Source organism: Astatotilapia calliptera, chromosome 2 (assembly GCF_964374335.1).
Source record: "Astatotilapia calliptera chromosome 2, fAstCal68.1, whole genome shotgun sequence".
NCBI classification, from domain to species: Eukaryota; Metazoa; Chordata; class Actinopteri; order Cichliformes; family Cichlidae; genus Astatotilapia; species Astatotilapia calliptera.
Window position 1 is genome coordinate 6213346 of NC_137423.1, and position 13267 is coordinate 6226612.

General features: G+C 34.1%; 1 protein-coding gene across 11 annotated transcripts in view; it reads left to right on the forward strand.

The window, feature by feature from the left end:
* The window catches only part of rapgef2b (Rap guanine nucleotide exchange factor 2b), a 120710-nt gene that overhangs the window by 37472 nt on the left and 69971 nt on the right, over nucleotides 1-13267 (forward strand). For all 11 annotated transcript variants that reach the window (XM_026182865.2, XM_080304699.1, XM_080304719.1 and 8 more), the window contains exon 4: nucleotides 1443-1526. In XM_026182865.2, coding sequence (XP_026038650.1) covers nucleotides 1443-1526 — 84 coding nt within the window. The remainder of the gene's footprint in view (nucleotides 1-1442; nucleotides 1527-13267) is intronic.

Below are 13267 nucleotides of genomic sequence, written 5' to 3' on the forward strand. Positions count from 1 at the left end.
ATATATGTTGACTCCCCTTGAAGCGCTCTGCATTGAATTGATTGCGTATAGACGAAAGCAAGCATTATTATTATTTATGATTATTGTTCTTTCTTTGTTTACATTCTCATTAGGTTAATATGTATGTCTCTTTGATAATCCTGCATGTACCACTGATAGAGGTTCAGCCTTTTGAGATTATCTCGGCGCAATCCCTGCGGTATCTGTGAAGACCCAAGGATAAGCGAGATGATTACAGAGACAAAACTGATGAATTTTAAAATCTGAGGATATCCTTTCAACATTAGCAGCGTAGTTTATTAACACTGACGTACCAAATGTGATTTCTGAAAATTATATTTAGTGAGTTGTTTATCTGTAGGCAAATTCTCCTCAATGGAGTCTTTTGATGTTCCTTAGTAAGGCCTGTGGTTCACATGAACTGCCACACAATCCTTAAAGCTGAAAAAAGTGCACAGTCTTGATGTTTAGTGTTGTTGTTTTTTACCTGTCATTTTCCCTGGAAAATGACTTGACAATCAGCTGCATCATCCAGAGGTCAGTGTGAGTTTATTTCAGAGGCCCATTTTCCTGTTTGTGTGGGGACAGAAATGAGTCTTCAGTTCATTCACAGTTCTCTCTCTCCCTTCCTTTCAGTTTCTCGCTTTTTTACATTTTTTGTAATTTTATTAATCATTTGGCGCAGCGAGCAGTCTTGCATCACTGATGCATTAAGTCACAGTACCTGCACAGAAAATGGTGATAAGTAAACTGACACAGCAAATAAGCTCCATCAATATATTGATTTGTACATAAACATTTTCAATTTACTGTCGTAGAGGGTAAAAGCAGGAAGTGTTCTGCCTTGTGGGCATTCACAAAGATAGCTGCAGACTCCACAGAAGACTACTTGTTCTTATTATACTACTCTGTAGTCTACCTGGAGGATCTTTGTGCTTTTGGTGGCCTTGTAGTGTAGTTGTTGTGCATACAAGTCTGCAGAGAGCCTTGTACACCCACTGATGATGGAATCCATGCCCCTCATGTAGTGGCATAGATTAAGCAGGGAGCCCTTTTGGGAACTTCTGTCAAGAATTGTTTTTTCTTTTTATTATCCACAGCAACAAATCAAATGAAATATTTCACCTTACTTGCAAATCTGTTTTTAATAGCCAGAATAGCTGTGATGCATTAGGATGCCTGGCGGTGTCTTACGATGCCAGTAGGATGTTAAATTGCTGACCCTTTGGATCCTGTTTGTTTTACACATCCTGCAAATAACCGATTGAGACCCAGAGCATTTTGGGTTTCTTTGGGTTCTTTTCATCAGTTATAGGCTCATCTATCCAAATCTACAAAAATTCTCATTTCGTTCATCAACCTTAATTATATTTTTGGCTGCTTCGTGTCAAAGTATCACCATTAATACATTCTGAACTAATGTATCTCTTTCTGTCTTTCAGCCCTGATGACATAGGAAGCTGCTGGTACATCCTGTTGTCTGGCTCAGTTTTCATCAAAGAATCCATGTTCCTGCCCAGAAGCAGGTAAGATCATCGGCCATTTTGAATGCTGTTTGAAGGTGTGATTTTTGGCAGTAACATGCAAGCATCTGCTTTCCTTCCAAGCTAATTTAAAATAAAGAGACAAATGTCTCTCTCACCAAGATTTGTTTCCTGTCTTATCAGCTTCTTAACTTTTATTAAAATTGGCTTGTAAAAATGTTGCACAGCAGCAAATGTTTGCATGCAGTTATGCGATTTCACTAAAGAAAATTGTAACTTTATCATTGTTCCTTTGGTTTCTAAAACAGATTTTACTTATGTTTTTGGCATAACTATTTAATTTTAATTTATATCTTTTTTTTAAAATCAGTTATTTAATACAGATAGTCATTTTAACATTTACCTTTGCAAATTGGTTAATTCTCATGTACAAGAATGTTGCTGGGACATCAACATGACTTCTCTGCAGTTCAAGAGAAATACATTAGGTGACTAGGTCGAGAATAAAATACATGTCGCCTTTAAAAATTATAAACAGTTTTTATTAAAATACATTTTTACATTCTGAAATTCTCAAACTATATCACCAACACTGCAAAAAGGTGAATCTACATCTGTCCATTCCTAATACACTTATCCAATTAAGGGTTACATAGAGGGGAAGCTAGAGCCTATCCCAGCTGTCATAGGGTAAAAAGCGGGATACATAGGCATGGTTTGAAGCTGTGTAAAACCACATTATAGTAGCTTACACTGTAACACTTGTACTTTGCAAGTAGAGACACCTTGACTAAATTGTATGGATTCCTCATCATAATTAATAAAAGATTAGCATAAGTCATGTCCTTTTAAAGCTTTTGACCTGTATCACAGTAGGCTCAATAACCTTGGGTAGAAAGCGTTATCATCATCACCATTTTAGAATAGTTGAAAAGCTCAAGTAACACAAACCATTTCATTAGTCTATCTCTTGGATAATTCCTGCTTTTTCTGATTTAACCATATTGCATATTATTTTAGTTTTTTAAAGAGGGTTGAAAATAATTATTTATGGCACCTTCAGAGGACTTAAGACTCATGTTCCCCTCTCACAGCAGTGTTCACCACCTCTGAAGCCAAGACTCAAATGTTAAAAAGCTGCGATTTCACAAGTGGATCTGTTACATGAAATATCCCTGTAGGCGTCTTGAAAACAATGATCTTTTTATCCATTAGGCTTGCATAACACACCTACGGCCACTCTGATCTCGAGGCCGTCACTTTAGGCCGTGGAGCAGAACTGTTCCGGCTGTACAGCGGGAGTCCACTGAGGTCGTTCTTTGGGTTTGTCCGAACGTGGGATGCATTTAAAACGGAAGAGTTGATCGGAAATGTGCCAAAAAGCTAGCCCCCTCTTAAATATAACCTTTTCAGTTTTACGAAGGTGAAAGTGTGTGTGTGTGTGTGTGTGTGTGTGTGTGTGTGTGTGTGTGTGTGTGTGTGTGTGTGTGTGTGAGTTTGCTTGTGTCAAAATTGGGGACTTCTGTCAGCTCACACACCAGTCAATTGGGGACACCTCTACCTTTGGGGACCAAAACCACCGTCCCCAATTAGATTTACCTCTAACAACGTTCAGCATGCTCTAAAACATATTTTAATCCAAAAATCTCACCTGTCCCCAAAAGTGACATTTTTTAGATTTTTTGTGTATGTGTATGACATTGCCCCCAAAAATTTTTGCAATCTGTGTATAACTCTATGTTGCCCCTAGTGGAAGTGTGTGAAATTGCAAGAATTTCCACTGTCCCCAAAAGTGACATATCTTGGATTTTTTTGTGTGTGTATTACCTCTCCCTAACCCTTATATTATTATAGTGTAAGATTTCTTTTAATATATTGATCTTTTTTGAAAATCTTATTCAACATTCTTCTGTATGAATGGTTTTATATAAACAAACATTTGTTCTCTTGACTAAATAATAGAAATCAGTAGACTATTTAGTAGATTATATTTTTAAAGGGTAAAGAAGACACTAGAAAATACAAAAGAGTCATATTTCACGTAATTATGATATAAATAGTTTTAATATTTTTTAAAGAATTATTTGGCATGATGTGAAGCAGATGCATGAAATAATGGAGCACTTTAGGTTCATATTTGCTTTCTGAACTGCAGCTTGACATAAATTACTCTAAATTCTTGATACTTTTAGTGCAAAATATTTAAGATGTTTCTTGAATTTCTGTTGGATGGTGCAGGGATCCAAAATTTGGTGAAACAGCTGAGCTAAATTTAAATTTCAATGTTAATACCTAAAAAGCATAAAAAGTCACAAGCATATGGCATAAAACTTAATTCTCACCAAAGTTTCTTTAAGAGCTGATCAAAAACTGTGTAAGACAATGGTCATTACATATGGATCATGACAGAAAAAAAATTATATCCTGGATACAAGTGGGAAAGATTAGCTTCTGTAGCATGGTTGACTGGGTCTTAGAGATATGTGCAGAGCTTGACTCAAGTCAAGTTCAAAGTCAGCTTTATTGTGAAAACCCACATGTACAGATGATACACAGGAATTTTAAATTGTAATGCTCCCACGGTCTACAGTGTACAGTGAAAACCTTAAAGATAAAAACAAAACAAAAGTCCTATGTACAACATAATACAATGAACACTAGTGTCATACAATCAGAGTGCTTTCAGGAAAGAGTTTGTGTGCAAGTGGGGGTGGGGCAGTAAGTCAAAGGGCGATGTTTAGAGTTTTGTATGTTTGTCGGGTGGGGGGGCTCAGAGGAAAGAGATGAATGCAGGTCTGGAGTTCGTGTGTGTGTGAGAGTGAAGAGGCACAGAGCAGGGACAGCCTAAAGATAGGGGAGGTGAGGTAAGACCTCTATGTCACCATAGGCCTTGATCGCAGCCATAGAGGTGTGTGCAAGCAGCAGCATGTAGAGCAGCTTTAAAGGTATGAAAAGTGATTAAAACTTTTTTAGTTTTTTATACCTATATCTTAAGGGTTCTGCTGACAAGTTTCAGCATTTTCTGTTTGAATGTAAGAAAGTTATTTAGTAATAACTGCTAATACTGGCTTGCTAGATGTGCCCTTGATGATTTGGGAAAAAAAAGATTCGAGCTAATTAGCCCGAAAAAGCTAGCCACATATAAGTTACACATTCAGAGCCGTCTTGGATTAAACATCAAGGGATGTTTGAATGAACCAAACATTCAATATTTTAGGGGATTTAATTTTTTTTATGCTTTTATGATTCTAAAATAATAAAGGATGTTTATTAGCATCCTTAAGTTTTTCATGTGCAAGCTAACAATGAGGATTATCTTGTTAATTAAGAGAGGCTAATGAAACGGGAAAAATAAATAAGCTTTATAAAGAGGAATATTATGCTATTTGTTTAATTTATTTATTTATTATTCTGAAACAAAGAAACATAAATAAACTGCAGGATTTTGAATGTCCCCATTTAGGTTAAAGTGGAGTGTATTTGTGTTAGAAACGTCCCCAAAAGTCATAAGAATATGGCATACTAGTGACTATAGTTGGATATACTTTTGTATTTTTTTTTTTTGATATCATGTCCCTATTTTCTGTATAAAACTATCCATGAAGTCAGAGAACAATTTATCAATGATTCCCACACTCAAGTAAGGGATATGTTGTAAAATCCTTCATTATGTCTAAGATTTGAAAATATGGAACAAATACCAATCAGAATGAGGATTAAGATAAAGCAATCCATCCCCCACATCATTTACCAGTTCCAGTTATTTACCAGTTATTGTATTTTTAAAAATAATGTCATGTCCCTTTTTCAGTATAACTCCATGCATGAAGTTCGAGAACAATTTATCAATGATCCCCACACTCAAGTAAGGGTTATGTTAAAAAAAACCCAACCCCTTCATTATGTCTAAGATTTAAAAATACAGAACAAATACCTTAATATATGCGTGTGTTTAATAATCAGAGTTCATTGTATTTACCAGTTCCCTAAGGAAAGTTTCCCATTGAATGTCCCCATTTAGGTTAAAGAGGAGTGTATTTGTGTTAGAAACATCCCCAAAAGTCATAAGTATATGGCATACCTATGACTATAGTCGAAAATGTTTTTGTATTGTTTTTTAAAAATAGTGTCATGTCCCTTTTTCAGTATAACTCCATACATGAAGTTCGAGAACAATTTATCAGTGATCACCACACTCAAGAGTTATGTTGTAAAATCCTTCATTATGTCAAAGATATGAAAATATGGAACAAATACCAATCAGAAGGAGGATTAAGATAAAGTAATCCATCCCCCAAATCATTACACATACCTCAACATATGCATATGTTGAGGTATGTGTAATGAGTTCGTTGTATTTACCAGTTCCCTAAGGAAAGTTTCTCATTGAATGTCCCCATTTAGGTTAAAGCGGAGTGTATTTGTGTTAGAAACGTCCCCAAAAGTCAGAAGTTTATGGCATTCTAATGACTATAGTTGGATATGCTTTGGGATTTTTTTTAAAAGATGTTATCATGTTCCTTTTTTCTGTATAAATCTACCTATAAAGTCAACAAACAATTTATCAGTGATCTCCTCACTCAAGTAAGGGTTATATTTGTAAAATCCTTCATTATGTCTAAGATTTGAAAATATGGAACAAATACCAATCAGAATGAGGACTAAGATAAAGCAATCCATCCCCCAAATCATTACACATATCTTAATATATGCGGATGTTTAATAATCAGAGTTCATTGTATTAACCAGTTCCCTAACGAAAGTTTCCCATTGAATGTCCCCATTTAGGTTAAAGCGGAGTGTATTTGTGTTAGAAACGTCCCCAAAAGTCATAAGCATATGGCATACTAATGACTATAGTTGGATATGTTGCGGGATTTTTTTTCTAAAAATAGTATCATGTCCCTTTTTCAGTATAAATCTATCCATGAAGTCTGTAAACAATTTATCAATGATCCCCACACTCAAGCAAGGGTTATGTTAAAAAAAAGAACAACCCCTTCATTATGTCTAAGATTTAAAAATACAGAACAAATACCAATCAGAATGAGGACTAAGATAAAGAAATCAATCCGAAAAGTAGTTACACATACCTTAACATATGCATGTGTTTAATGATCAGAGTTCATTGTATTTACCAGTTCCCTAAGGAAAGTTTCCCACTGAATGTCCCCATTTAGGTTAAAGAGGAGTGTATTTGTTAGAAATATCCCCAAAAGTCATAAGTATACTGTACGGCATACCTATGACTATAGTCAGATATGTTTTTGTATTGTTTTTTACAAATAGTGTCATGTCCCTTTTTCAGTATAACTCAATAGATGAAGTTCGAGAACAATTTATCAGTGATCACCACACTCAAGAGTTATGTTGTAAAATCCTTCATTATGTCTAAGATTTGAAAATATGGAACAAATACCAATCAGAATGAGGACTAAGCTAAAGCAATCCATCCCCCAAATCATTTGTGTTAAAAACGTCCCCAAAAGTCATAAGCATATGGCATACTAATGACTATAGTTGGATATGCTTTGTAATTTTTTAAAAAATAGTATCATGTCCCTTTTGCAGTATAAATCTATCCATGAAGTCTGTAAACAATTTATCAATGATCCCCACAGTCAAGCAAGGGTTATGTTTTCATTATGAAACATATGCATATGTTGAGGTATGTGTAATGAGTTCGTTGTATTTACCAGTTCCCTAAGGAAAGTTTCTCATTGAATGTCCCCATTTAGGTTAAAGCGGAGTGTATTTGTGTTAGAAACGTCCCCAAAAGTCAGAAGTATATGGCATTCTGATGACTATAGTTGGATATGCTTTGGGATTTTTTAAAAGATGTTATCATGTTCCTTTTTTCTGTATAAATCTACCTATAAAGTCAACAAACAATTTATCAGTGATCACCACACTCAAGAGTTATGTTGTAAAATCCTTCATTATGTCAAAGATATGAAAATATGGAACAAATACCAATCAGAATGAGGACTAAGATAAAGCAATCCATCCCCCAAATCATTACACATATCTTAATATATGCAGATGTTTAATAATCCGAGTTCATTGTATTAACCAGTTCCCTAAGGAAAGTTTCTCATTGAATGTCCCCATTTAGGTTAAAGAGGAGTGTATTTGTGTTAGAAACATCCCCAAAAGTCATAAGTATATGGCATACCTATGACTATAGTCGGATATGTTTTTGTATTGTTTTTTAAAAATAGTGTCATGTCCCTTTTTCAGTATAACTCCATACATGAAGTTCGAGAACAATTTATCAGTGATCACCACACTCAAGAGTTATGTTGTAAAATCCTTCATTATGTCAAAGATATGAAAATATGGAACAAATACCAATCAGAAGGAGGATTAAGATAAAGTAATCCATCCCCCAAATCATTACACATACCTCAACATATGCATATGTTTCATTATGAAACATATGCATATGTTGAGGTATGTGTAATGAGTTCGTTGTATTTACCAGTTCCCTAAGGAAAGTTTCTCATTGAATGTCCCCATTTAGGTTAAAGCGGAGTGTATTTGTGTTAGAAACGTCCCCAAAAGTCAGAAGTTTATGGCATTCTAATGACTATAGTTGGATATGCTTTGGGATTTTTTTAAAAGATGTTATCATGTTCCTTTTTTCTGTATAAATCTACCTATAAAGTCAACAAACAATTTATCAGTGATCTCCTCACTCAAGTAAGGGTTATATTTGTAAAATCCTTCATTATGTCTAAGATTTGAAAATATGGAACAAATACCAATCAGAATGAGGACTAAGATAAAGCAATCCATCCCCCAAATCATTACACATATCTTAATATATGCAGATGTTTAATAATCAGAGTTCATTGTATTAACCAGTTCCCTAACGAAAGTTTCCCATTGAATGTCCCCATTTAGGTTAAAGCGGAGTGTATTTGTGTTAGAAACGTCCCCAAAAGTCATAAGCATATGGCATAGACTATAGTTGGATATGTTGCGGGATTTTTTTTCTAAAAATAGTATCATGTCCCTTTTTCAGTATAAATCTATCCATGAAGTCTGTAAACAATTTATCAATGATCCCCACACTCAAGCAAGGGTTATGTTAAAAAAAAGAACAACCCCTTCATTATGTCTAAGATTTAAAAATACAGAACAAATACCAATCAGAATGAGGACTAAGATAAAGAAATCCATCCGAAAAGTAGTTACACATACCTTAACATATGCATGTGTTTAATGATCAGAGTTCATTGTATTTACCAGTTCCCTAAGGAAAGTTTCCCTCTGAATGTCCCCATTTAGGTTAAAGAGGAGTGTATTTGTGTTAGAAACATCCCCAAAAGTCATAAGTATACTGTACGGCATACCTATGACTATAGTCAGATATGTTTTTGTATTGTTTTTTACAAATAGTGTCATGTCCCTTTTTCAGTATAACTCAATACATGAAGTTCGAGAACAATTTATCAGTGATCACCACACTCAAGAGTTATGTTGTAAAATCCTTCATTATGTCAAAGATATGAAAATATGGAACAAATACCAATCAGAATGAGGATTAAGATAAAGTAATCCATCCCCCAAATCATTACACATACCTCAACATATGCATATGTTTCATTATGAAACATATGCATATGTTGAGGTATGTGTAATGAGTTCGTTGTATTTACCAGTTCCCTAAGGAAAGTTTCTCATTGAATGTCCCCATTTAGGTTAAAGCGGAGTGTATTTGTGTTAGAAACGTCCCCAAAAGTCAGAAGTTTATGGCATTCTGATGACTATAGTTGGATATGCTTTGGGATTTTTTAAAAGATGTTATCATGTTCCTTTTTTCTGTATAAATCTACCTATAAAGTCAACAAACAATTTATCAGTGATCACCACACTCAAGAGTTATGTTGTAAAATCCTTCATTATGTCAAAGATATGAAAATATGGAACAAATACCAATCAGAATGAGGACTAAGATAAAGCAATCCATCCCCCAAATCATTACACATATCTTAATATATGCAGATGTTTAATAATCCGAGTTCATTGTATTAACCAGTTCCCTAAGGAAAGTTTCCCATTGAATGTCCCCATTTAGGTTAAAGAGGAGTGTATTTGTGTTAGAAACATCCCCAAAAGTCATAAGTATATGGCATACCTATGACTATAGTCGGATATGTTTTTGTATTGTTTTTTAAAAATAGTGTCATGTCCCTTTTTCAGTATAACTCCATACATGAAGTTCGAGAACAATTTATCAGTGATCACCACACTCAAGAGTTATGTTGTAAAATCCTTCATTATGTCAAAGATATGAAAATATGGAACAAATACCAATCAGAAGGAGGATTAAGATAAAGTAATCCATCCCCCAAATCATTACACATACCTCAACATATGCATATGTTTCATTATGAAACATATGCATATGTTGAGGTATGTGTAATGAGTTCGTTGTATTTACCAGTTCCCTAAGGAAAGTTTCTCATTGAATGTCCCCATTTAGGTTAAAGCGGAGTGTATTTGTGTTAGAAACGTCCCCAAAAGTCAGAAGTTTATGGCATTCTAATGACTATAGTTGGATATGCTTTGGGATTTTTTTAAAAGATGTTATCATGTTCCTTTTTTCTGTATAAATCTACCTATAAAGTCAACAAACAATTTATCAGTGATCTCCTCACTCAAGTAAGGGTTATATTTGTAAAATCCTTCATTATGTCTAAGATTTGAAAATATGGAACAAATACCAATCAGAATGAGGACTAAGATAAAGCAATCCATCCCCCAAATCATTACACATATCTTAATATATGCAGATGTTTAATAATCAGAGTTCATTGTATTAACCAGTTCCCTAACGAAAGTTTCCCATTGAATGTCCCCATTTAGGTTAAAGCGGAGTGTATTTGTGTTAGAAACGTCCCCAAAAGTCATAAGTATATGGCATTCTGATGACTATAGTTGGATATGCTTTGGGATTTTTTAAAAGATGGTATCATGTTCCTTTTTTCTGTATAAATCTACCTATAAAGTCAACAAACAATTTATCAGTGATCTCCTCACTCAAGTAAGGGTTATATTTGTAAAATCCTTCATTATGTCTAAGATTTGAAAATATGGAACAAATGCCAATCAGAATGAGGACTAAGATAAAGCAATCCATCCCCCAAATCATTACACATATCTTAATATATGCAGATGTTTAATAATCAGAGTTCATTGTATTAACCAGTTCCCTAAGGAAAGTTTCCCATTGAATGTCCCCATTTAGGTTAAAGCGGAGTGTATTTGTGTTAGAAACGTCCCCAAAAGTCATAAGCATATGGCATAGACTATAGTTGGATATGTTGCGGGATTTTTTTTCTAAAAATAGTATCATGTCCCTTTTTCAGTATAAATCTATCCATGAAGTCTGTAAACAATTTATCAATGATCCCCACACTCAAGCAAGGGTTATGTTAAAAAAAAGAACAACCCCTTCATTATGTCTAAGATTTAAAAATACAGAACAAATACCAATCAGAATGAGGACTAAGATAAAGAAATCCATCCGAAAAGTAGTTACACATACCTTAACATATGCATGTGTTTAATGATCAGAGTTCATTGTATTTACCAGTTCCCTAAGGAAAGTTTCCCTCTGAATGTCCCCATTTAGGTTAAAGAGGAGTGTATTTGTGTTAGAAACATCCCCAAAAGTCATAAGTATACTGTACGGCATACCTATGACTATAGTCAGATATGTTTTTGTATTGTTTTTTACAAATAGTGTCATGTCCCTTTTTCAGTATAACTCAATACATGAAGTTCGAGAACAATTTATCAGTGATCACCACACTCAAGAGTTATGTTGTAAAATCCTTCATTATGTCAAAGATATGAAAATATGGAACAAATACCAATCAGAATGAGGATTAAGATAAAGTAATCCATCCCCCAAATCATTACACATACCTCAACATATGCATATGTTTCATTATGAAACATATGCATATGTTGAGGTATGTGTAATGAGTTCGTTGTATTTACCAGTTCCCTAAGGAAAGTTTCTCATTGAATGTCCCCATTTAGGTTAAAGCGGAGTGTATTTGTGTTAGAAACGTCCCCAAAAGTCAGAAGTTTATGGCATTCTGATGACTATAGTTGGATATGCTTTGGGATTTTTTAAAAGATGTTATCATGTTCCTTTTTTCTGTATAAATCTACCTATAAAGTCAACAAACAATTTATCAGTGATCACCACACTCAAGAGTTATGTTGTAAAATCCTTCATTATGTCAAAGATATGAAAATATGGAACAAATACCAATCAGAATGAGGACTAAGATAAAGCAATCCATCCCCCAAATCATTACACATATCTTAATATATGCAGATGTTTAATAATCCGAGTTCATTGTATTAACCAGTTCCCTAAGGAAAGTTTCCCATTGAATGTCCCCATTTAGGTTAAAGAGGAGTGTATTTGTGTTAGAAACATCCCCAAAAGTCATAAGTATATGGCATACCTATGACTATAGTCGGATATGTTTTTGTATTGTTTTTTAAAAATAGTGTCATGTCCCTTTTTCAGTATAACTCCATACATGAAGTTCGAGAACAATTTATCAGTGATCACCACACTCAAGAGTTATGTTGTAAAATCCTTCATTATGTCAAAGATATGAAAATATGGAACAAATACCAATCAGAAGGAGGATTAAGATAAAGTAATCCATCCCCCAAATCATTACACATACCTCAACATATGCATATGTTGAGGTATGTGTAATGAGTTCGTTGTATTTACCAGTTCCCTAAGGAAAGTTTCTCATTGAATGTCCCCATTTAGGTTAAAGCGGAGTGTATTTGTGTTAGAAACGTCCCCAAAAGTCAGAAGTTTATGGCATTCTAATGACTATAGTTGGATATGCTTTGGGATTTTTTAAAAAGATGTTATCATGTTCCTTTTTTCTGTATAAATCTACCTATAAAGTCAACAAACAATTTATCAGTGATCTCCTCACTCAAGTAAGGGTTATATTTGTAAAATCCTTCATTATGTCTAAGATTTGAAAATATGGAACAAATACCAATCAGAATGAGGACTAAGATAAAGCAATCCATCCCCCAAATCATTACACATATCTTAATATATGCAGATGTTTAATAATCAGAGTTCATTGTATTAACCAGTTCCCTAACGAAAGTTTCCCATTGAATGTCCCCATTTAGGTTAAAGCGGAGTGTATTTGTGTTAGAAACGTCCCCAAAAGTCATAAGCATATGGCATAGACTATAGTTGGATATGTTGCGGGATTTTTTTTCTAAAAATAGTATCATGTCCCTTTTTCAGTATAAATCTATCCATGAAGTCTGTAAACAATTTATCAATGATCCCCACACTCAAGCAAGGGTTATGTTAAAAAAAAGAACAACCCCTTCATTATGTCTAAGATTTAAAAATACAGAACAAATACCAATCAGAATGAGGACCAAGATAAAGAAATCCATCCGAAAAGTAGTTACACATACCTTAACATATGCATGTGTTTAATGATCAGAGTTCATTGTATTTACCAGTTCCCTAAGGAAAGTTTCCCTCTGAATGTCCCCATTTAGGTTAAAGAGGAGTGTATTTGTGTTAGAAACATCCCCAAAAGTCATAAGTATATGGCATACCTATGACTATAGTCGGATATGTTTTTGTATTGTTTTTTAAAAATAGTGTCATGTCCCTTTTTCAGTATAACTCCATACATGAAGTTCGAGAACAATTTATCAGTGATCACCACACTCAAGAGTTATGTTGTAAAATC